This window comes from Cyrtonyx montezumae, unplaced genomic scaffold (assembly GCF_038088225.1).
Source record: "Cyrtonyx montezumae isolate F1298 unplaced genomic scaffold, pur_monq_1.0 scaffold_4, whole genome shotgun sequence".
NCBI classification, from domain to species: Eukaryota; Metazoa; Chordata; class Aves; order Galliformes; family Odontophoridae; genus Cyrtonyx; species Cyrtonyx montezumae.
In genome coordinates, this window is record NW_027072045.1 from 8,391,742 (window position 1) to 8,414,543 (window position 22,802).

Sequence of the window (22,802 nt, forward strand, 5' to 3'; positions counted from 1 at the left end):
GCTTTGACATATATTGCCTTACTACAAGAAAAGGAAAGCTGATTAGAGGAGCAGTATCTTGTTTTGCCCTATCTTATTTCTTCATGCTGCTGGAGCTGCAGCCAAACCTTGACAGCTCAGGAAACAAGTCAGCTACAGCAAAATGGCTGAAGGAAACTATCCATGACCAGACAGCAATAAGGCTGCAGCTGAAGGTCTGGTTGCAGCAGAGAAACAAGTCACACAGGCTTTGGTTTGAGTTTGCAGTTGCAATTTATCACATTTTATAACCTTGAGAAGTTGAGTTTGAGTTACTAGGTTCATAAGTGTACTGGATTTATAACTGCCGTTGCATTTGAGAGCATGTGCTAAACAAACAAAAATCTGAACCAGTGCCTCCTAAAGCATGAATCATATTTGGTTTAGACATGTATTTCATTAACCATTTTATGCCAGACTAATCACACTTTCATTAAGAACAACCTACAGTGGTGCAGTCCAAGGCTAGGAGCAGGAAGTTCACTTTGTTACTGCTGAGCAGATGTTAAGCTCCTATTCACTTTGTCACAGCTTAAGTTGAGACGGGTGCATTGAACAGGTTTTACCATCCTGAGGGTAAACTGGAGCATCTTCTTCCTGCATTTTGTGAACTGCCTCCCTCCCCAGCCACCCACAACACAACTGCATGAAAGAGTTCAGTCTGATTGCAGATTAAGCCACAGAAGCTCAGAATGGAGTTTATAGCTGGAGCAAGAAAACGAAGATGCATTTGACAACAGTAGGAAGTTCATACAGCTGCCTTGTAAAAGCTGAGGCTCTTCAGTGTGTGTGCTTCATTCACAGCCCAAGGAACATGGAAGTTATGGCTTTGCCTGGAGATATGATGCTCAGCCTTGCAAGACTGGACATTGCGAATCACCACCAGCTTTACTGTAGCCATCTTCGCCTGAAAGTCATTTTTCACAGGATGCCAGAAATAATACATTTAAGTTCTCCTTGCTCCCTTCTGTTCACACTTGTTTTCTCCAGAGGTCACATAGTGTTACAGATTTGTTTGGACACTCCATTAAGTTTAAATTTAAATTAGTCACTTATTCCTGCATATGTGAATAGAGGGCTTCAATCTGCTTCTGGAAGACTTTAACAAGCTCAGCTCTCTTTGCCTTCAGTGTTGGTGTCAAGAGTCCATTTTCTACAGAGAACAGCTCTGTGTGGATGTACAGGTCTTTAACCTATTAAAAGAATACAATTTCACAAGTGACACAGTATTACTTAGAGCATAAGCAACAGCTTAGCACAACAATTCAGTCTGTAGTAACTAAACTGCATCTCTGATGCAGGAGTTAAACTCCTGACTGAGAGTCAGCCTGTGGGAAATCTGCATTTCATTCCATGGAAATTACATCTATTGCCCCATGCATCCATGAAACAGGTAACCAGCCAATGTTTCCATGCCTGCTGCATTCAGTTGTCCTAAGCAGCTGTCATAGGTCCCATTCCAGCAAGAATACAGTCTTCCCAGCCACTGTATTAGCACTACAAGTATTTGTGACAAGCAGGATTTGAAAGTACTCACTTGTTCAAAGGACTTAAGGCCAGCTGCTTTCCCCAGTCTGACCAGATCTTCTAGAACAGCTTTCTTCACTGCCTGTAAGAGACAGGAGCAGTGTGGGTAAAGCTGCCATTTTGTAATTGGCTCAGGACCACAACCGTTGCCCAGTCACTGAGAAGTGAGGCTGGCAAGAATACATGCATATGTTTTTGAGCATTCAAAATTTCTCACATCAAGATAACGACAAGGACGGGTCTATCTCCTCACTGGAATATGAGGAGTTATAGCCCTTGAAACTTCCAGGGACATCTGTATTTAATTCCATCTTCTGCTGTAAGGATGTTTGTGTGATTCACACGGCATCAAGCCAATTTAATTTATAAAAAAAGGCAGGTGAAAAATAAAGCCAAGTCAATGCATGATTGGACTTCAGAATAAAAAATCTACAAGTAACCCATTGAAAAGGTGATGCTACTCACTGGATTTTTGCAGATATCTTCATAGGAACCCTTTACTCCCAGTTTTGCTGCAAATTCTGGAAGTGTCTCAGCATCAGGAACCACTATACCTATTAGACAGGACTGGCAACAAACAGAAGAGGACAGACATCTGGAGTTACTTGGATTGTCTATGTGAGAACTTGATAGTTAGCAATATCTCTGTACTAAGCTAGAACTACATCCTGTACGTTTCCAGAATATGAAAGGTACCTAAAAGGACTTGAGTCACTTACCCAGGTTCTGACAACAGTTCTGAAAGTTCTCATGCAGTCTGTTATGCACTAACCACTCCAGCGAATATTACTCACTGGTAAAGGAGTAGAACAACTGCACAGAGCTCACGTAACATATTAATCCCATGCAAGTATGTAATTAACCTTTACCCAACTTGCAACTTCATACTAAAATCTCTTTTTCTCTAATGTAAAAAGGGAAGGTTGTAGACAAGATATTCCTATTAGTGTCATCCTGTTGAGAACAAATGTTGCTCAAGCACTCTGGTATACATTAATGTTTGTGCCCTGATCTTTCAGAACTCACTGTGGAAGGAATCTTACAGGATGCTCACTCTTAATATTACTTACCCGCAGGCTTTCCCCATGTACAAAGACTTGTGCTACAGCAACACTTCTGATATAGACATTTTCTATCTTCTCTGGAGCAATGTATTCCCCTTGTGCAAGTTTAAATATATTTTTCTTCCTGTCAATGATCTTCAGCGTTCCATTCTAGAAGTTAAATGTGGAGGCCATTAGTTTCAAGTCCCTGTCTTGCTTCTCTGTGCAGCAGAAGATAAGAAGTTTGTTGTAAGAAGGGCTCACACTAGCCTCAGACTTGTTTTGGCTCTTTACAGAAATAAAGGGCACTGTCTGACTTTTCCAATTAGCTCAGGACATGATTAGACAGTTCCTTGTTCTGGTGAAAAAAAAATAATAAAATACTTTGTTCTTTATTCTACAATTGATATCTTCTTATCTACTGGCCTAGCAGGCAGTATGCAAGATCTTGTAACCTGATTAGTCTTTGGAGCTTTGCCTGTAGTTAACATGGTGGATATTTAACAAGGTATCTTGTCAGGCTTTTATTCTGGAATTTATTTGTCCAGCATTGCAGGGTACTGAAAACTAATAAGGAATTCACATCCAAGGGATGGTTTATATTAAGCAATTACTTACTGGCAACCATTTCCCTACATCTCCTGTGTGAAGCCACCCGTCTTTGTCAATTGCTTCTGCTGTCTTCTCAGGGTCTTTCAGATAACCCTTGAACACATTTGGTCCTTTTATGCAGACCTACAGCAAGCACAGGATATTGTCAGTCACCAAATCTTATGTTTCAGTGTTCTCTGACCCATGCAGGAGATGGTACCTACTTCGCCTTCATTGTTTGAAGAGAAGTAGTTCATTTCTTCCACATCATCTAGTTTTATGATATTACAAGCCAGCGGGGGTCCAACGTGGTCTAATAACAAAACAAAAGCAAAAACAAAACTAAACAAAGACAAGGATAGTTACAATTTGTGAATTTGTAGAATTGTATATTCTGGAGCTGGGTCTATATGATATAAAACTTGAAAGACTAGGTCTTCGAATGATGTGAGAGAACTCAGGCATCCCCTGAGTTCTCAGTGATAATAGATACTTTGTGGATCTATTCATTACTTTAGTTAGAACCAGTACTGTTTAATGGGGTGTATAGCAACTGCTCAGTCACAGCCTGAACCACTGATTGAGCACCTGAAGGAAAGACCAGTCAGCCCTGACAGCACAGGTGAAGACAATTCAGGCTCAGTGCCTCTTAGACCCCCCATTTAAGGGCTGACTGCCACTACTGAAGGTTCTCTTGTTAGAGATTCCTCCTTTGTGGAGTTTTTCCCTGCAAGCCTCAGTCCTTGGAGACAGGTAAGCCTTCCATTTTCTTCTTTATAACATCTCATTGCAGTGGCCCTATTGCCATTATACCACTATATGGGGTCTGATACCAAATGTTCAACAACATTGCTGTTTTTAGACTCTTAACACAGGATAAGTAGCAGTTAAGTCTCAATGCCCAGAGCCACTTATTGGTCTAATTAGTCTTACTATGTACCATACTTTCCTTCATAGAATTTCTGTTAAGCATATGGATGTTTCTTGCTACCAAGAATCACTTTGAAGTTTAGCATCCAGATTTTGTTATAGAACTATAAGTTTCAGTGGTGCTTTCTATCGGCAGTTGTGCAAGAGTTAACGACTCTCAACTACTGTACCTGTAGTCCAGTCTCCAGGCATTGAGAAAGTACATCCAGCTGAACATTCAGTCTGGCCATAAGCTTCAAAGACCTATGTGAGTAAGCATTAACATCCTTTGAACATCCAGCCCCCAGTAAGAATGAGCTCAGTTTCAGCCATGCCTTGCAAAAGTCTCCATCTAAAGACAGCCAAGACAATGTCATTGTATTTCAGACTTCCTGATCTTATTGGTTGTACTAGATGCTAAGTTCAGCTATGCAAATCTTGCTCTGAACACCTTGTTCTCTGCACTCTGTTCACAAGCGTGCCGTAGTAGGAGTTTGTTCACTGTCAGGATAAGCGACAAAGCTCATAGGCAACTGCCTGACTTGCTGAAGGTGCTACATGTTGTTACTCCTTCTACCACGTTCCTCTTCCTGAAGCCTTGAGGACGTTTTTGCGGTACTGTTGTTTGATGTCAATTAGCCCTGTAGTGTTTTCTTCTATGGCATGCAACCCTAAAAAAGCAGCCTTTAAATACTGTAGACCCTGACAGCAGTCCTCCAGGAAGAAACAGGGAGACCATAGCTGTGTCACTGATTATGTCCAAGTGATCATAAAAGAGGTTTTCAAGGAAAAAAAAGCTCAGTTTACCTGACAGCCCAATGCTGCTCTGAGAAACTTCAGGACGGAGGGAGATATAGGGGCTGCACCTGTTACCATTATGCGCACTTTTCCTCCCATGGTTTCCTACAAGTGAATTAGAAACCATCAGATCAAATTCTCAGTATTGTATTGCTCAGGTTACTTAGACTTGAAAGAGCTTACCTGAACTTTTTTGAAGACTAGCTTATCCAAAAGGCTGTCATTACGAATTATGCCCTGTTTCACTTCAATCATCTTCATAGTTGCAGCAAAATTTAACAGGAATTTTTTCACTGGTGTGTTTGCGCCACTTTGTATCTGCATGGGGAAAAAAAATGTCAGAGACTCTCAGGTCTATACTCACAGCTATGCCCCCAGTCCTTGCTTCACTAGGAGGCACCATTACTTTGCTGCTATAATATGTGTCTTCATTACTGCCATGCTCTAGGAGGTGAGCCAAGGTGCAATGCGAATTTGTGTTGGTGCTGTCATACTTCAGCAACAAGAACTTTGTATTTCAAGGACTTTTGTAGTTATTTCTGCAGAGGAATGATTAATGTAGTGGCGATGCTATGATGCATTCAACTTGAATTTAAACTTGTATACTTACTTCAGTGCATGAACATTAAGATAACTTAGCTAGAAGTTGCTTGCATACCTTGTCATATACTCTATTGAGCAGTCTTGGTACAACTGGAAATATTGTTGGCTTCAAGGTTTTCATGTCATCTGTTAGCAATTTGATGTCTCCTTGGAAAAAGCCCACTTTTGCTCCACAGCTGTACATCACAGTCTGAAAATGACCAGAGGTTACCCAAGGATAATTCATAGCTTTGTCAGACAATGATTTTCTATGGAAAGCTGTGTTATTTCCAGTGCTCAGTAGTAGTATAGGTCTTGAAGAAAAATAGACAGCTATCATTGCTTTTACTGTAGTTTTATTTATAGATGCTCAGAAGCACCTGCAATTTATAGTCCATGATCGTATCAAAACAGGATTTCACATTATGGTTGAAGACTATAATACAAGCTTCAATACATTTGTAACAGCTGTTCTATTTTGATATCTTTTTACATCTCTAGTAATGTGAATACAAGGCAACAGAAGAATTTTGACAAAGAATAGGATGAGGCATTCAGTTTAACTACTGGGTTGGGAACAGAGATTGAGAGACTGTCCTGGAGACCATTACATGTCATAGCCATTTAGGTATAACTTCTAGCAAGAGTTACTTTCAACAAGTTTGTGTATCCTACTAACTCTTAGTAGCATGTACATGGTTTACTTACCTGTACAACTCTCTCAAACATGTGAGCCAATGGAAGATAAGATATGCTGACATCTGAACTTGTACACTCAACTGTATCCTACAGGCAAAAGAAATAGAAGCACTCTGTATGCTTGCTTGAGAAGAATGTGAATAAAATTTAGGCTAATATGAATATTTTGAAACAGATGCTTTTAAAAGACTGGAGCAACTCAAGCTCATCCATCATCTCCTCAAAATCTGCAGCTGTGATTGTGAGGCTTGGGACAGGATACTGAATCAGGTTTAACTTCATGTCTCAGCAGACTAAAAATATGGTAGTTTGGTATTGCTGGTGTATAGGTCTGGCTCAAGAACTCCTCAAGAGTTGACCTTGAGTAAAACAACTTGTTTGGAATACCATTCTGCCTTGGAAACATGGGCACTTAGGAAATCCATGAGTAGTTTGCAGAAAATGCCCACAGCAAAGCTGTTATCGTTATAGTCACATATCCTAGGTATGACTGTTCACAATAGCTTACCTCTATGGTTCTAAGGAAGGCAGCAGCATTTGCAACAACATTTTCATGTGTCAGCATGGCACCTTTAGGGTTACCTTTGGAGAAATCAAAGTCAGCTGTGGGTCTGATGGTGCCTGCAGTCAGCACCCTATAGCTTGCTTAGTTCAGTTGTTTCAAGCTATCTTGGTATTAGGTTTAGTCATGTATACACTGTCTTAGGAAATCACAAATATCTACAGTTAAAAGTGCTCAGGATGAAGCATATTATGTAAAGGGAATTTCTACTGTAACACCAGAGTAATTAGGAATAGCACGGAGGATACTGAAACAATGCATTTCTATAACCCCTGTGGATCAAAATACAGTTAAATAACCAGGCTCTCTTTATTTAATGTGAAGACCTTGTATGTTGTCCTACCTTATGAAAAATACATTTGGTTAGTCTCTCCCTCAGCTCTAAAAAGCTTTGTCTTTGTGCGCTTCACTTGTACTGACAATGTCCTTGAGTAGAATTGCAGTAGTGTCTTGATGTGGTTCTAACTTTACGTTGTTAAAACTGTATTTCCTCACACTCGATAGTTTGTGTTTTTAGCACAGACAGTTTTAAGACGGAAGCATCTACATGCCGTCTCTTACCTGTTGTTCCACTGGTAAAACATACAATGCAAAGATCTTCAGGATTAGGAGGCTAGAGGGGGAAAAAGCCACATCAGGTCAACAATGTAAGGATTATTATGTTACTACTCAGTATTTACATATGCTTGCTAAAGGGAAATCAATCAGGAGTTCTGGTTGTGTTATCAATAATACAACAGAAATCATAAAACCATAACAGGTTGAAAATGATACAAAAAATCCTGCCCACCTCCTTTCCTAGCAGCCTGGCAAGAGGTCTTTTCAGAGACTAGTTTCTCAAGTTTTGAACTGTTCCACAGAGATACTTACAACTGGTTTTCTGATGTTGTTTCTTCCGAGCTCCTATATTAGAGAAAACAAAACTTAAGATTGCAACAAAAGGATGGTGCAGCATTAGTACTTGAATAGGTAATTAAATATCAAATGTGGTAGTTTCAAGAATCCAAGTTAAAAAAAAAAACTGATTCAGTGAGAAACATTGGTCTTCTTGCATTTAGTACCTACAACTTGAAAAAGCTGACTTCTGAGTTTGTGAAAAGAATGCACTTGATCATGCAGAAAGTGGCCAGAGCTACTTAAAGAATTTAAAAGTCCTGAATGGAGTTTTTTCGTTTTATTTAATGTAGTCTATATCTTTTACACTCCATAATTACATCTCAAATCTGGAAATTAAGCCTAGTATCAAAGCAGCCAGTAGTTTGCACATAAAGTTTCAATTAGACTCAACTGTCAGCTTAAAAGTCTGATAAATCCTGTTATAACTGCACCGTAGAATCACCAAGGTTGGAAAATACCTCCAAGATCATCCAGTTTAACCATCCACCTATTACCAGCATTTCTCCATTAAATCATGCCCCTTAGGACAGTATCTAAATGTTTCTTGAACACCTCCTGGGGCAGTGTCACAATCACCTCCCTGAGCTTGCTCCAGCACCTGATCACTCTTCTGGAAAAGAAATTTTCATAGTATCCAACCTGAACCTCCCCTGGTACAACTTAAGGCTATTCCCTCTAGTCCTGTCACTAGTTATACAGAGAACAGCCCAACTTCCTTTCAGATAACTGTAAGAAAGCAATAAGGTCTCCCCTGAGCCTCCTCCTCTTCAGTCTGAACAATCCCAGTTCCCTCAGCCTCTTCTGATAGAACTTATGAGATATGCTAAGGAAGTTGGTGCATGCTGAGTGTTCACAACATTTGGGCACAACTTTAGTCAATGGTTTGAACTAATGGTTTTTGGCTACATATGTCAAGTTTCAAAATGACTGCTTGGTTTCTCAGATACAGGGTGTGACAACTGGATAATGCTTACATTAAAGTGTCACTGTTGCCAGAGAAGTTCCAGATGTCTAGCTGGCAAGGTATTCCTCTGTAAAATCAAGCAGAAGTCTTTAATCACCTACCTCAGCCTCCTGTAGTGCTAGAATTTCAACTCCCACTTTAGCTCCTCTGTCCTTGAGCTCTTTATCAAAGAGATCCATAAGAATTATAGTCTTCAGGCACGGGGTCTTTCCTTGCTCACAGTTTTCAAGCAAGACCTGTGCCTTTTCCGGCTTGTCACAAATAACTATGCCTATGTCAGCTACAGAAAAGAAATGATATTTCACAATCTGAGAAATGAGATACTATTGAGTGACAACACAGCAGAACATATACTTAGAACATAATATTATTTCTGTACATGTAACTGATTTATATATGCCATATGAACCAAGTATCAATAGTGATTCACTGGCTGGCTTGACAGTGCTAAGAGGGTTTATTCCCACTAAAGCCAGCAGGCTATATAGGTACAATCTCAGGTTTACCCAAAATGAAGCCTTTATGCTGAAGGACTGAAAAAGCTATCTTTGGTCATAGTTCAAGATGTGTACTTATTCATTCGATATTACCATAAAAACTTAGAAGCTCTGAAGATGTATTCAAGCTCCCTCATACCAGATATTTTTTTTTCATAATAGCATGCTAATTGCTGCTACTTTAGTTCTAAACTTACAGCTTTAGGCTAATCTTTATCCCTCCACTCTTTACATCCTAGAATGTTTTAAGTCAGAGACAGGCATCTAGTCTTAATTTGCATGCAAGTCTGTCTTCAATCTCCGATTGTCTGTTTGGCAAATGATGTGGGAGTTCAAGACTGCCAAACCTCAAACAAACAACAGTTGTTGAGCCCTCTGATTGCAGCTTGGTCTACAGAGTCTAGCAGGTCTTCTGTGGAGTTGGACCTAAGACACTAGGAGACAGAGGAAGCTCACTGCCTTCTCTAGATATTGAGGGTGGCTCTATAGAAATAAAGTGTCTATACAACTATAGATCAAAGCTATTCTAATTTTTGCATCAAATTCTTTGCTCTTCAAACTTCCCAAAGAAAAAGTTTCTTGGAGAAATTATTATAGAATAGTTGAAGTCAATATTTACCTTTGTTAACAATATATAGAATGGCATCTGGCCCCAGGGTGTCATAGAGTGGAACAGCAACCATTGAGTAAGTGTAGCAGGCATACTCAGAAATGATCCACTAAAGAGAGAGAAAACAGAGCTAAGGAATAGTAGCAGCTAACAAAACAAGATTACCTGCAGATTTCATACAGCTTAATTAGCCCATGCACATATTAGTAGTTGTATTTCTATAAGGAGCATATCTATGAAGCTCTTACAGTATCAGAGGCTTGAGATCATTATTACATGTATGTGCCCCATTGATATTAAGGAAACTGGGAGGGGAAAAGCCAGTAGTTTCATCTATGGTCACAAGCTATTTAACTAGCAGACCCTCTTGTTCTCAGGATGTCAGAATATTTTGGGAATTAATAGTTTTTTCTGCTTACCTCTGGCCTATTCTGAGCAAAAATGCCAATAAACTGGTCTGGTGATGGTTTACATCCTTTCTGCAGAAGCCCTGATCCCAGATGTTGAGCTCTGTCCAAAACCTGCAAGAAAGTTGCTCCCTGCTTTAGTGCAATAGGATTCCAAGTTGCTTTACCTGTCATGTTTAACACTCACCTGCTTATATGTCAGCCACTGATAAGGTTGGTTGGGTTTTCTGTAGCCTAAACAGTTGCCATTTCCTAATGGAAAAGTTCAAAAAAGCAGCTATAAAGCTCAATACTGAAGCTGCATAGCAATTCAACACAGCACTGGTGAATGGAGATTATTTTCAGACATCCATTTTACTGCATGGAGCGTTAATTTGTTAAGGACTCTGCACAAACTAAAGTTATAAGACTGTTTGCTACATCTTTACAAACAATACTTCCAAGATCAGGCTATGTTTTCCCATTTCACCCAGCTGAGCTTGAACTAGCTTGCAAGCTATCACATACTTCCATGTCTGGGACCCCTGAAGCCATACAGGCAGGGTCTCATTCCTGTTGTGAGCTGGCAGTAATTTTATGCTTAAAAATAAATGCTTCATAAGTCAAAGCAGAGGGATTTTTTTTTGCTCCTCCCTTCCTACTCCACCCCATACTTAGTGTTGCTGTCTTTACTGAACTCCTCCATCTTAAGCTTCTGATGTTTGCTCTTATCTAGTCTTACCATCTAATACTACTTTCATAGCAGTGGGGGATAAATATGGTCATTTGTCACTCCACCCCACAGGAGTTTACAAAAACTTCTTGCTAACCCTAATGCTATTAGCAAGAGGCAAGGCAGAAAACCTTGGAATCCTTTACTTCTGAAATGTTAAGTACCAACTAGCAGCTGCAAAGCTTACCAGAAGCATGCAGTCCTCTCTGGAAAGCTTCATACAAAGTTTTACTATCTTCAAAGTAATAAGAAATCAGGTTATTATCTGTCAAGAGTGCAGCTCTTCTTGCTCCTCCCTAGGAAAAGAGCATAGTTATGAATTAGTGCAGAGCAGATGCAATGCTGTTTGCTCCAGCCAATCGCAGCAGTCTCCCTTAACATATTTGAATACTGTTGCGTTGTTCAGGAAGTCTCGTTTTCCTTCCTGGCTTTCACCTACTCAGACACTACTTGCGTGCAGAGGAATTTTCTAGGTTACTCAGATTAATAATATTCAGTTCTAGATTATTAGAGAGACCTTGACTAAGATTAAGTGCTACCACTTGCATAGTTACATGAAGTCTGGCATCTTGGTCTATCGTTAGCCTTGAAACAGATAGTAAGCATTTATAGTACAGGAGAAAAGTCAGTGACAGACAAGGACTTCTTGTAAAAAGCACACCAAACCCTGCTGGCAAGAGTTTGTTTCTTCCTCTTGGTATCATAGAACTGCACAATACTGCTGAGTTGCACAGCAGAGAAGGTTGTGTGTAGCAGAAAGGAGAGTTTCCACTGATATCTAGAGTTAAAGTGGATCGGTATTTAGAGCAAGTTTGTCAGAAATAGTCCATTCTCACAAGAACAATAAGCATTACCTCAATTCCCACTGACTGCTTGTTCAAGTCAACTGGAGGTAAAACAGGCTTTGGCCTGCTTATCACCCAGAGGAAGATGAGAGCTCCAAGTGCAATAAGAGTAAACAGTGCTGGTGTTGGGAGCGGTGAGAATAAGACCTGAAGTATCCAGATCATTGTGCTGGATCAGTTCTGCTGGAGTTGAACCTGAAACAAACAAGGTTTATTAGGTACAAGTTCGAAGCACTCACTACCTGTAAGCCAGGGTTAGTTAAGTACTTTGTTAAGCAATACTACAGATTGTTTCAGCTGTTTGCACCTAAAGACTCCTGGTACAATAATAAAGCATGCTTATGCAATGCTTTAAGCCTCTTAGGAGATCTCAAGTCACCTGTCCCTCTAAATCTTAATCCATTCTGCATCCACCTCCACAAAAAGCTGAAGTCCAATGATGTCAGGCATGCAAGAAACAGATGAATATGAAAAAGTTGACAAGACTAAAAATCTGCCTGGGGAAAACCAGGATATATAATCATTCAAATTAAGTATTTAAAAAAAAAGCCTACTGTTCAGATGTTAACAGTGGAAGAAGAACACCACAAGACTACAATTGTCTAACAGCAGGGTGTATTGCTAAAGTATACGCAGGTGTAAAGACCACGCAGCAGTCTGCAGGAGAAGGAGTGTCTTCATGATCAGCTGCCTTACTTGGGAATCCAGCCTATGCTAGGGAAGTGTTTCTGATGTTGGCAGTGTGCTCTGCAACAGATACTGCACAACTCCAAACTCTGGACTCTTGCACTCAAAGCAAGACCTGGAAATCAGAGGGATCAAGGAAATCTTGCTGGAGATATAGAAGCTGCATTTCTGCATGCATCTTGCAGCATGTCTTCCTTCAAGGGCAGGCAGGGCAGCAGAAACTGAGAATGCAGGATTTCCTCACAAGAGGTACAAAGAGACATCTACCTCAGGCCCTCCCCCCTTAGAAACACATGTAAATTTCTGAAGAGCTCTGATATGTTTCAGGCTGAATTGCCAAGGCAAACCTAGCACAGGTGACTGCATTTGATCTAAATGAACTCGGATCTTGCTAACTTATCTCTCCTAGTATCTAAATAGGTATGCAGGACATGACACATCACACCTTGCAAGGTGAATAACTGCACTCCTACCAATTCCTTCATGCATAATTGAGGAAATCCAGTCAGTAGATAATACGTCAGCTAGCAACTAAGTGAATTCCTGTACAGGAATACTATCAAGTACCTAATTATTTTGAGTTGCAGTGTGTACATCAAACATGTCAAACACTTGACCTTGACCTCAGGCATTGAAAGGACTGCCCCCCAAAGATGGTGCTACAGCAAGAATAGCAGGAGCTGCTGCCTTATGACTCTGTGTTGACTATCACATTTGGATACACCACACCTAGGAAATACAGCCCTATTTTCCTTCAGCACAGAATGCTGCATCTCTGCCCTCTTCCTTTGACTTTTATCAACTGAGTCTAGAGAATAATCATCATCTAAAACAAGGTCTGCTGATTAAGTTTGAATTCATGTCAGACACTTAGAAGTCTGTTATGTCTCTACTCTTATTTGGAAGAGTAAGAACTGTAAGATGAATTGATAGTCAACAACTCTTCATTATTTGGATCTGTAACCCAATACTGAGCAGTTAGTAAACAGCTTTCTGGAGGTGATCAAACCGTATGTAGTTTATGGTGTAAGTCAACCACTTTTTTTGTTACTGTATGAGACCTGAAGCAGTTTGGTGGAGGCATCTCCACTGCTCAGTGTGAAAAGGAGTTCAACATACGGGTTTTATTCCTTTAACTCAGAGCCTATTCCCAGATCTCGATGGCAGAACAAATGACTGTGAACCACTTGTATTCTGGAAGCATGGGAAGATAGCAAAACTAAACCTTGGTACATCTATGCTCCCATCCTCTTAGAGGGATACCAGAGTAATCATGTCCAATTCCTTTGGCTTTTCATTCAACTTCTGACATCTTTTTCTATTTTTAGATGGTTCAAAATGAGATTTAACTCAGTGTATTTCAGATGTCTCTTCCCTGGGTGTGAAGTTCTTTCAACCAGCAGTGAGAATAGAGCTACGTGCAGGCAAGTGAATAGACAACAGCTTGCATAGCTGAGCTGGTTTGAATGAATTGTGCTCTTGTGTGCTGATTTTAATAGTACTTTAAAGACTGTTTCCTAGAAAGCAGAAAAGATTGGCTACCTTTCAATCATGGTATTATCATCTCCTCACTGACTCACATGCAAGGCAGTTTATGCCAAGATAACTAAAAAGACTGAAAAGCTGAGCCTACAAGAATAAAGATGCATGGAGCTGCAATCTCAAAGAGGTCTGGGGAGAAAACCTGATCAGGTGTGAGAAAAGCCCGAAGATGACTAAATGCAGAAAAGATTTTGTCCTCAGAAAAACCAGGCAGTAGCCTTATCCTAGTGTAACCTACTCAGCATTCCTACATCCTGAAATTGTCCTTGACTATTCAGCTACAAGCCAAACCAAAGCAATAGTTAAAGATCCTATGATAATCTAATCTCCAAAGTCTGGGAAGTGTGTTCACTTGCTTCTAATTAGTTTTCTAGTAACCAAAATCACTAGTCTGCTTACAGTACTGAAACTATATATGCAAGAGTCAAAACTTAACATGCTGTTTTACTGTTTTGTCAAAAAGCAGATATATTCAGATCTTTACATTGTACACATGCACAAAAAAAAGCTTTTCTTACCTGAAAGACTATTTTCAATGACCTTACTTTCTGAATGGGAGTAATGATGATGTTTTGCTTTTACTTTCCAACTGTGTTTCCTCAGGTTGGCTTTAGCCACTCCTGTCAAAGTACATAGGGTGGGTTATGCAGGCTGTGGCAGGAGACCATCAGCAAATTTGTCTCAGCTTTCAGGACAAGGCCAATTGTCTACTATGCCTAGAGTTTATACTATAAATACCTGTGAGATCCAAAGCACTGCTAGTTAGCCACTTCTGGCTTCATGCAGAAGGCATTTAATCCTTCTGCCCTGATTGCAGAAGGGCCAGCAGAGAGGACAGAAACCTTTTTTCTTCATGAGTTGTCTGCCCATGGAAATAAAAGAAGTCTACCCTAGATCTGTGCTTTGGAGCAACTACAAACAGAGTTTAATCCACAAATCTGGGTACTTCATATGATACCTGGTCTATATAGACTGACTGAAAGTGTAGTATGCAACAGTGTCACAGCATTTCTGACTGAGTTTGAGCACTAGCTGCTTTCTTAACTGCACAGAGAGGTTGGAGTGCTTTAAAACCTCTGAGATTTGAGGGACTTAGCCCCCTGTGACCAGAAAATGCATAGGATGTCTCAAATCACCCCTGTTAGTCCTGTTGTGCAATAGGTGAGACAGGTAAAGTGTACTTTGATTGTCTGACCTGAACAATGTTCAGGGATAAGGTGCACTGGATCAGGTGTGCAAAGGCTTAGGCTTTCCCCACTCCTCTTTTTTATCAGAAGAGATTTCAGAGAGTCCAGTCTTGAGTTCAAGACTGCATATTCTTACTTATAGTGTACCCCACTTTCTAAATCTCCCATAATCTCCATAACAATTCCTTCATTAGCTGGAAGGAATGAAGGAGTGTTTTTCTGTATTCTCTCCAAGGCAGCAGGCATTGGAAAGTAAGTAACTGTGGTTTCAAGCACAGAAGTTTGAAGAAAGAACATCTGTCTTCTATCTCACAGTAGTTCTTTATAAGCAACAGATCTCCACTCCTCGTGCCGTTTTGGAGGGAAAGGTCATGCACTGCCTATGAGATATTCTAGGATTATATTCTTTGTCTTAAGTTTGCCTAAGAAACACTTTACATATGCTTTTGAGGTAATCGTGAGATCTGCTTTAGTAAGGTAACAGGCTGACTCTTTCTGAACAGAAATAGAGTAGAACCAACGCTTCCCAGGGTCTTTACTTAGGAGTGAGATAACGGTGGTTAACTGACATTTGCTTTCCCACAGTACAGCTCTTGCCTGGTCAGCAGGCATGAGCCAGTGTGAGTTCATACTTGGAAGTGTTATGTCCCATCTTCCTTCAGCTCAATGAGGAGAAGTGTGTGTCCTGCAGGACTTAGCATCCAGAAAGAAGCTTAAGTGCAAGACCTCAGCAGCAGCTGCTGAGAAGAGCCATGTATGATCTACATCACTTACTAATCCAGTGTCTGTGGAGATGTTAGACTTGGAGAACAAATTATGTTGCTGAGTCAGTTATGTAAAGAGAAGTAAAATCCCAAAGTTAACAGCCACAGCTTTTCTCAGAACCCTAAGACACAGATGTGCCTAAAGCAGAATCCACAGAGTATCACTTTAGGAAGGCTTTGCTTTTGGAGTATGTTCAGAGCCAAGCAGTTCAAGTGCCCTCTGGTTGCACGAGAAGCTCTTTGCTAGCAGCTGGGAAAGCACAAGGCCACAGGCCCCAGTCATTTACATTCAGGAAGTACAGCACTCAGACTGTGTGTTACAGCCTATTTCTTAGCCTTTCCCATGAAGCCTATTGAACTCCGGGTTTCTGTATACTAAAATAGGAAGTCCATTATTATAAGGAAATAAACTGTCTGATATTTCCATCCCTTCATTAGGAATGTAATGACACCACAATGCTGCTTTGTCAGATAACTTCAAAAGTCAAGCTTTCGTGTACATATTACATCAAGTTTTCTCCTTGAAAGCTCCCTATCTGGAAGGCATGCTGGCCACAAAGAAGGCAGAACATATTCAGCCCTCAACTATTAGTTTTGTTACTGGTTGTCTTACTAGATAATATAGCATGATATCCTCACAAAATACACATGTACCAGCATTACATTAATGGGAAGTTATCTCCAGGCGTGAAACTATCACAGTTGAAAGATCTAGTACAAAAGCCCAACCCAGAAATTCCCACAGAGCCCTAAGAAAACCAGAACGTGATCATTTTGGAGCTTACAGTCACACAGACTACAGCCAGAAGTAAGAATTTTTAAATTTTGATTTTTTTTATGACAACTGATCGTTATGGCAGTTGTATCACCAAGAGCAAAGAGCAATCATATATCTGAACTTAACTAAGCTTAAGATTAGCAACATGTTGATGGTGTTCTACTGGAGCTTTCCTAGCAGGTTCCTGATAAACACGTTACCTTGAACCCTAGAACTGAGCACAGCATTTGCACATGGGTAATATTAAAACTTCTGTGAGCAACCACCAGCAGGGCCGTGATCAGCGAAACAAAAGTAGATCTTTAATACTTCTGCATTTCAGAGCAAGCACAGAGAAGAAAAGCAGCAATCGAAAGCACATACCATTTTGTTGACGGGGCAGGAAGCCAACCTCTTTTCCTTAAGTAAAAGGAAGCCTTACAAGCATAATAGCAAAACAAAAACAATTAGCGTTCACGTTAAAGCTACAACTTGTTCCCTCTCCATGGTTTAAATAAATCAACGAGCAGAAAAGCATGCTGGGAACACAGGGAGGAAGTGAAGTGGTTAGAAAAGAATTTGCAGCGAAGGGGCAGTGGTGGTTTTGGTTTTGGTTTGGTGAGGCAAGAAGACTGAAGTTTCTAAGAAGTTGATGAAAAATATATTTGTAATTTACCATCCAGAATCTAGTTGCTCATTGTTTTTCCTCTTTGTATAAAACTGCACTTACGATACAGCTATAGAGAGTGAGAGCTATTGAAAGTTAAAGTGAGCAGAGATTTGCAGCTGTACTGGTAACAAAATGCTTTGAGTACTGTGTTTCTCACCTATTGATGAAACACTTGTTGGTAGGCTGCATCCTGGTTTCTACTCTTTATTTTTTTCCCTAGAAGCTGCCTTGTCTTTCTAATGTGCTTTCTGTTGTGCTATAGTCACATATAGATTCATATGTGCAACTCTTCACAAAAATTCACAGTAAATCATGCTTCAAACTCTAGTTTTCCTTCTGTTCCAACAGAAATTTTCTCTGTCTGCTGTTGCTGCTGTTTCCTTTTTTCTCTCCTGTGCTCAGGTTATATTGCTGAAATTTTGCAACTGGCTTTGAGGGCTGGGAAGGTACAACTCTACTCCAGTACTTCACCTACATGTTCTCTTTAATACCTTGACGTCAGATCTTGGAAATGGTTTCACACTTATCAGTTTGCCCATCAGAAAGCTTTTATATACTGTATGACTTCAGAATAATGTACCATGCTAGAATAAACCGTGGCTAAAATGAAGTAACATAGTGTGTCCTTACTAAAAGGGTGCTATCTCTCCTGAACCTTGGCTTGCTGAAGCGTGTGGCCTCTACTAATTGCTGTTGTTTTTGTTAGTGCTGTAAACTATACGTTGATCAGATAAAGTTAGCTTACGCTGTAATTGTGGCATTATTTAGCAGTGCACATAGACCTTTAGGGAAGCTGAGGATTACTTTACTGATTTTGACACGAGCTTTGAATGAAGATGAAAAAGAGACAGCTTGTTCTACATGGAATTCCTCTACACTTGGCTCTGTCTCCCCAGAGCTGCTCCTGTGGCATTTAAGTGAAGCTGTGACCTTTCAGCTCTAACAGTGCCAGTCAGGGTGCTCTTGTGCCTAGAGAAAGGCAGTGTTTGTACATAGAAAGGAAGTCAGGCTTCCAGCCCAGCTACCTGCATTAACTCCTTTGAGTGCATCTCTGAGGAGTTGCCCTCTTCAGAAATCTGGCCTTAGGCTGTTACTTTTCCAGGTGGAAGAGGAAAACACAGTGAATTTCCTCTGCCTGTTGAGTGGCAGTTGCTGTGCATCTCACTCAGATATGCTGACTTTGGGGTGCAAGTAGACATGTCCATAGAGGCTTTGTGAATGATACCTTGTCTTTAACAATTGTTTCAGTTTAATACTTGTAAACTGAAATATGGCTGATGCTATTTCCCCAGTACCCATAAGAAGCTGAGAATTTTGAAGCTTTTTATTTTTGATATTGCTTCAAATAATTGGACTAAACCCTATCTTACTAATGGTTACAAAAGTCCATTTCTCGATAGCAGTTCTTTGCCAAAAGAAGAAGCAGAGCAGAATTACGAACAACTCAACTTTTGCTTCTTTATATGCGTATATAGAATTTGTACCTGCATCTTTCGTATCCACTTGTAAGTTAGGATGTGCAGTAAGTAGAGGAATACACTTCTGTATTGACAAAGTTTAATTTTTTGCTTTCTATTGTCACTGTTGCAAAAAGAGGGATAAGGCAAGCTTTTATAACAAACCATAAGGTTGCAGTGCAATATGAGCATCAGCTGCCCAAATATCCCTTCTACCTACAGCAAAGAGCAAAGGATGTAATTAAATGAAGAGGAAGCATTAGCTCAGTGCACAATTTTCACTGTTGTCACTTCAAGACTTGCATCTGGATAGTGTGAGCCTATGCAAAATGTGCACTCACTTTGTTGGAAGGGTTTTTGAATTTCAGAATTTGTTTTCTTAATGATATAAAATTAATAGTTCTTTATTACTCTGCTACATCTTTTTCTGGATTTTGTAAAAAATAAAATAAAATGCACAGGGACATAATCTCAGTGGATTCCTCAAAGGAGAGACTATGAGCAGGATGATGGGCTATGGCTTTGAAGAGCAGTATACATTTTGCCAGGTCTCACCTGGAGCTTGATTTCTGGTTAATCTATCTCCCCTCTTCTGCTACAGCTGCAGATCTATGCAGAAACGAGCTTGGAAAAGGCTCCTCTGTATAGCTCTGAAAAGAGTGCTTTTAAAATGTTTAATAATTAAAAAAGAAGGAATTATAGTCAGCTTCTGTGATGTTAATTTAGGGATTAAGGTACTGTTGATATGGCCAATATATGACTATCAATCTAGTGTATAGCAATACCTTACTTAACTCCTAAACCTGCCTCTGGTGTTGTGGAACCAACATTTTCTGGAACTATTTTCACCTTGAATCTGAATGAGAGCCTGGCAGAACTGTGTGCTGTATCTTTAAATAGTCAAAACTAGCAAACTGTGATAAGAAAATGGCCTCAGCCTGGATGGAGGTCAGGTTCCCACTTCCAGCCTATAGCAACAGGGAGTGTTCAGGTGGTTGCTTTCGCTTGGGATTTTATTATGGCTGTGATTTCTCTGCATGCCTCTCTGAGCCCAGACTTGCTCCTTCCATAACAGGCAGCTAACTCAGCTGTTGCTTTTAACAGCACACAGTGTGACAGAGCAGAGCACTTGGATCTGAGTACTGAAGAGAATTAAGGCTGTTCTCCCACTTGCTGTACTTCTCTGCAGAAGCAGGAAGCTCAGTAGTTTGGAAAGTGCAGGGAAAAGAGATTTGCTTACCTTCTGTCCACGCAAAGGAGTGGCCAGCACAGCTTATTTGCTTCACTGCTTTACAACTCCAAGGGGGTGTTGAAGGCTTGGTGATTCCCCAGCTCCCGTGGCAGGACTGAGCCCCGAATCATCGGTGTGTGGCTTTAATAAACTGGCAACACTGCACCCAGGTAACCCTTGAACCTGCATTGCAACAGGTTCAAAGGTAAAAATTATTCCTGATCAAATATAAAGAGCAATTTTGGCTGGTTAGAGATGTTAAACATACAGCTCTTGCGCAACAGCATTCGGAGAGGGCAGGGCACTGTGAAAGTGAACCCCAGCCCTGCGAGAGCTGCACAGTTGGATTTCTAATAGGGCTCTTATTGATTGTGAGTGTGCATGGGGCACAGAGTAAGTGTCATTTTTCAGAGACAAGGTGCCTCTTAGACTGCATGTGAAGCTTGCAGACGTGTCCTTATATTTTTCCCTGTTGCTTTGTGGAGGTGCCCCTCCTCTTGCATGTCTGACTGCTGAGGAATGGATTTTCCTCACAGTTCAAGTGGTCCACAAAGTACCATGTTCCTTTATGGCAGGAGCTCTGAGCACAGTTGGGATAAATAGGGGTCTAGTTATCTTACCATTATACATCTTTGCTTCTGAAGATGTAAAAATAATATTTGCCCACTGAACTAATAAGGACAGTTTGATACCAGTGATACTAGGCTAAACTACCTCAACAGATTTACACTGATTTAACTATTTGTATTCATTTATTTTTTGTCTCCCTCCTTCTGTAAAAGATGCTGTGCTTAATGCTGATGGAGAACAGGCTTGCTTAGATGTGCTGTGAGGTACTGGCACTGAGCAGCCAGGTGAAGCTTCTTGGCTTCACTTCCTGAGGCTGTGACCTTTGGAAGAGGTTTGCAGCTCAGGATCTGAGACCCAAAGCTAAAAATTCCAAAGTTCTTTCAGTGCATGTTTAACGCTGTCAGGACTGGTTGAGATCACAGTGTTGTAGATTTAGGCCTGATTTGACTGGATCTGGAATTTAACACCTGCATAATCTTTGGATTATACCATATTAATACTTTTTACTTGAGATCCCAAGTATTCTTGATTGGGGTGGGGAACCTGCCTGTATCATTATACATATACATTAATAGAAGTGGAAGCACCTGTGCCAGGAGTACCATAAGCAGGCTCCCATTAGTACTGCACTAATTATCCACGCAGACCTTCAGAACTGCAATATCCTCCAGTTTTTTTTTTTAGAAAATGGCAGTTTGGGAAGGATAAAAGAATGAGTTCCAAGCTTCTTGTAAAGACAATACCAGTGTTCAAGTCTCTTGGCTCTGGTCTGTGGTACCTCCTGAGTGAGGGAAACAAAGCAACTGATTTAATTGTGTATGAGGTATGCAGTAGATCTTCTAAAATAAAATAAAAAGAAGATTAAAGGGGAAAAAAAGGAGGAAAAGAAGATTAGTTGGGTAGGTCCCTATTCAGCATAAGTGAGTGTTACCTCGCTGTTTAAAAAGAGCTAGAATTACTAACACCAGCTTTTTTTTTACTTTAAATGCATCTTAGCTTACAAACAAATGCACAGTGGAAGCATAGCCAAGACTTGGGGATGGAACAAAGCCAAGTATGTAGGCTATCTGTATGTGTCAGGCTGTAACTTCTTTCTTCCTCGTGCATGAAGTATGTGTCTTTGTACCTGTTTTAAATTAATGTAAGTTGTAGTATTTTGTCACCTTTCACCCATAAAGTTTCTTCCTGAAAGCTGACAGTTTACTACTAAAATAAGAGCTGAGCATTTCCCAGCAATGAGTTCCTCATCTCTGAGTCGGATAGGTTGGGCTCTTGAGTAAATGTCTTGATGAGTTGTTAATGGTGCTAGGCCTTTTTTCTGTTGTGAAAGTAGGTGTGAGAAAACGTGTTCCTATGCCCTAGAAAACACACGAGTTTATGTTCAGTATTGCAAACTTGTCTGTATATGTTATCTGTTCCCTGTTGTTTCTGAATGAGTGATGCCTTAGTTTGTGATCTCAGTGACTGGAACACATAACCAGTGACATAAGAGAAGCTAGAACAGTGTAGAAACATCACCTGTGTCCCATGTTGGTAAAGAAGAAGCTTAAGTTAGACCTAGTCAGAATTAACAAAAGCTATTTTTCAGGAGGCTGGAAAAAATCACTCAACTTTCCATTCATGGAAAGTAATTTTAGAAAATTTTAGAAATTTCTCCACTCAAGACTATTCTGAAGAAAACAGATGACAAGTGACAGGAAGAATTCTTTATAGACCCCCAAGGATCATATGAATGATATCAAGTTAAGAATTTCTTAGATGGAAATCTTTGAGTAGGGTGTGATTTAAAATATTTATTTAAAATTAGTCATTTTGACAGATAGAAATGCCTGTGTTTGTATTTTTTAAGTACATGACTATCCAAATTTTCTTTGGCTAACTTTTATAGGTGATAGAAAGCTTAATACTTTGCTTCCTTGGTTTAGATTCATTTTTTGTGCTTATCCGAAGCATGACTAGTCACATTAACATTTCTTTCCAATATCACACAAGCAATTTAATCATTTGCCCTTTGTGCAAACTTGACACTTGAGTGATGGAGAACATGTTCCAAAAGGGAATAAAAATTTGCAAGGAGTGCCTGCCAGCTTTACTACAGCTCTGCTACTGACAGTGGGATTTTCAAAGAATATTGCAGATACCATAAAGTATCCTTGAATGCTGATCAAAAGTGATTCTTGCTGAGGTTGTGCAACCAATCCAAGCTATGAAGACTGGAGCTAAAGGTCATTACTACACAAAGCTGGAGTTTAGTCACTCTTTCAGGTAATAAATAA

General features: G+C 40.1%; 1 protein-coding gene across 1 annotated transcript; it reads right to left on the minus strand.

The window, feature by feature from the left end:
* Window positions 1–228: 228 nt before the first annotated feature.
* On the minus strand, window positions 229–17,255 carry ACSL5 (acyl-CoA synthetase long chain family member 5). Its single transcript, XM_065746625.1, has 22 exons — window positions 16,983–17,255; window positions 14,409–14,510; window positions 11,671–11,856; window positions 11,004–11,112; window positions 10,292–10,356; window positions 10,117–10,218; window positions 9,707–9,806; window positions 8,692–8,870; window positions 7,600–7,632; window positions 7,291–7,342; window positions 6,676–6,749; window positions 6,177–6,254; window positions 5,545–5,679; window positions 5,070–5,204; window positions 4,896–4,991; window positions 4,280–4,352; window positions 3,404–3,492; window positions 3,207–3,323; window positions 2,616–2,759; window positions 2,011–2,112; window positions 1,556–1,627; window positions 229–1,211 (listed from the first exon to the last, which is right to left on the minus strand). The coding sequence occupies exons 3-22, from the start codon at window positions 11,824–11,826 to the stop codon at window positions 1,071–1,073; spliced, it is 2,052 nt and encodes a 683-aa protein (XP_065602697.1). The 5' UTR covers window positions 11,827–11,856; window positions 14,409–14,510; window positions 16,983–17,255; the 3' UTR covers window positions 229–1,070.
* Window positions 17,256–22,802: the final 5,547 nt, after the last annotated feature.

What these genes read in the sequence shown, in the direction of transcription:
- ACSL5 (XM_065746625.1), bottom strand. Translation starts at nt 11,826, where the DNA reads ATGATCTGGATACTTCAGGTCTTATTCTCACCGCTCCCAACACCAGCA. An exon ending in GAGAGGACTGCATGCTTCTG is followed by an intron (nt 10,357 to 11,003) that starts GTAAGCTTTGCA and finishes CTTTTCCATTAG; the next exon opens with GAAATGGCAACTGTTTAGGC. An exon ending in GCCTTAAGTCCTTTGAACAA is followed by an intron (nt 1,212 to 1,555) that starts GTGAGTACTTTC and finishes TTCTTTTAATAG; the next exon opens with GTTAAAGACCTGTACATCCA.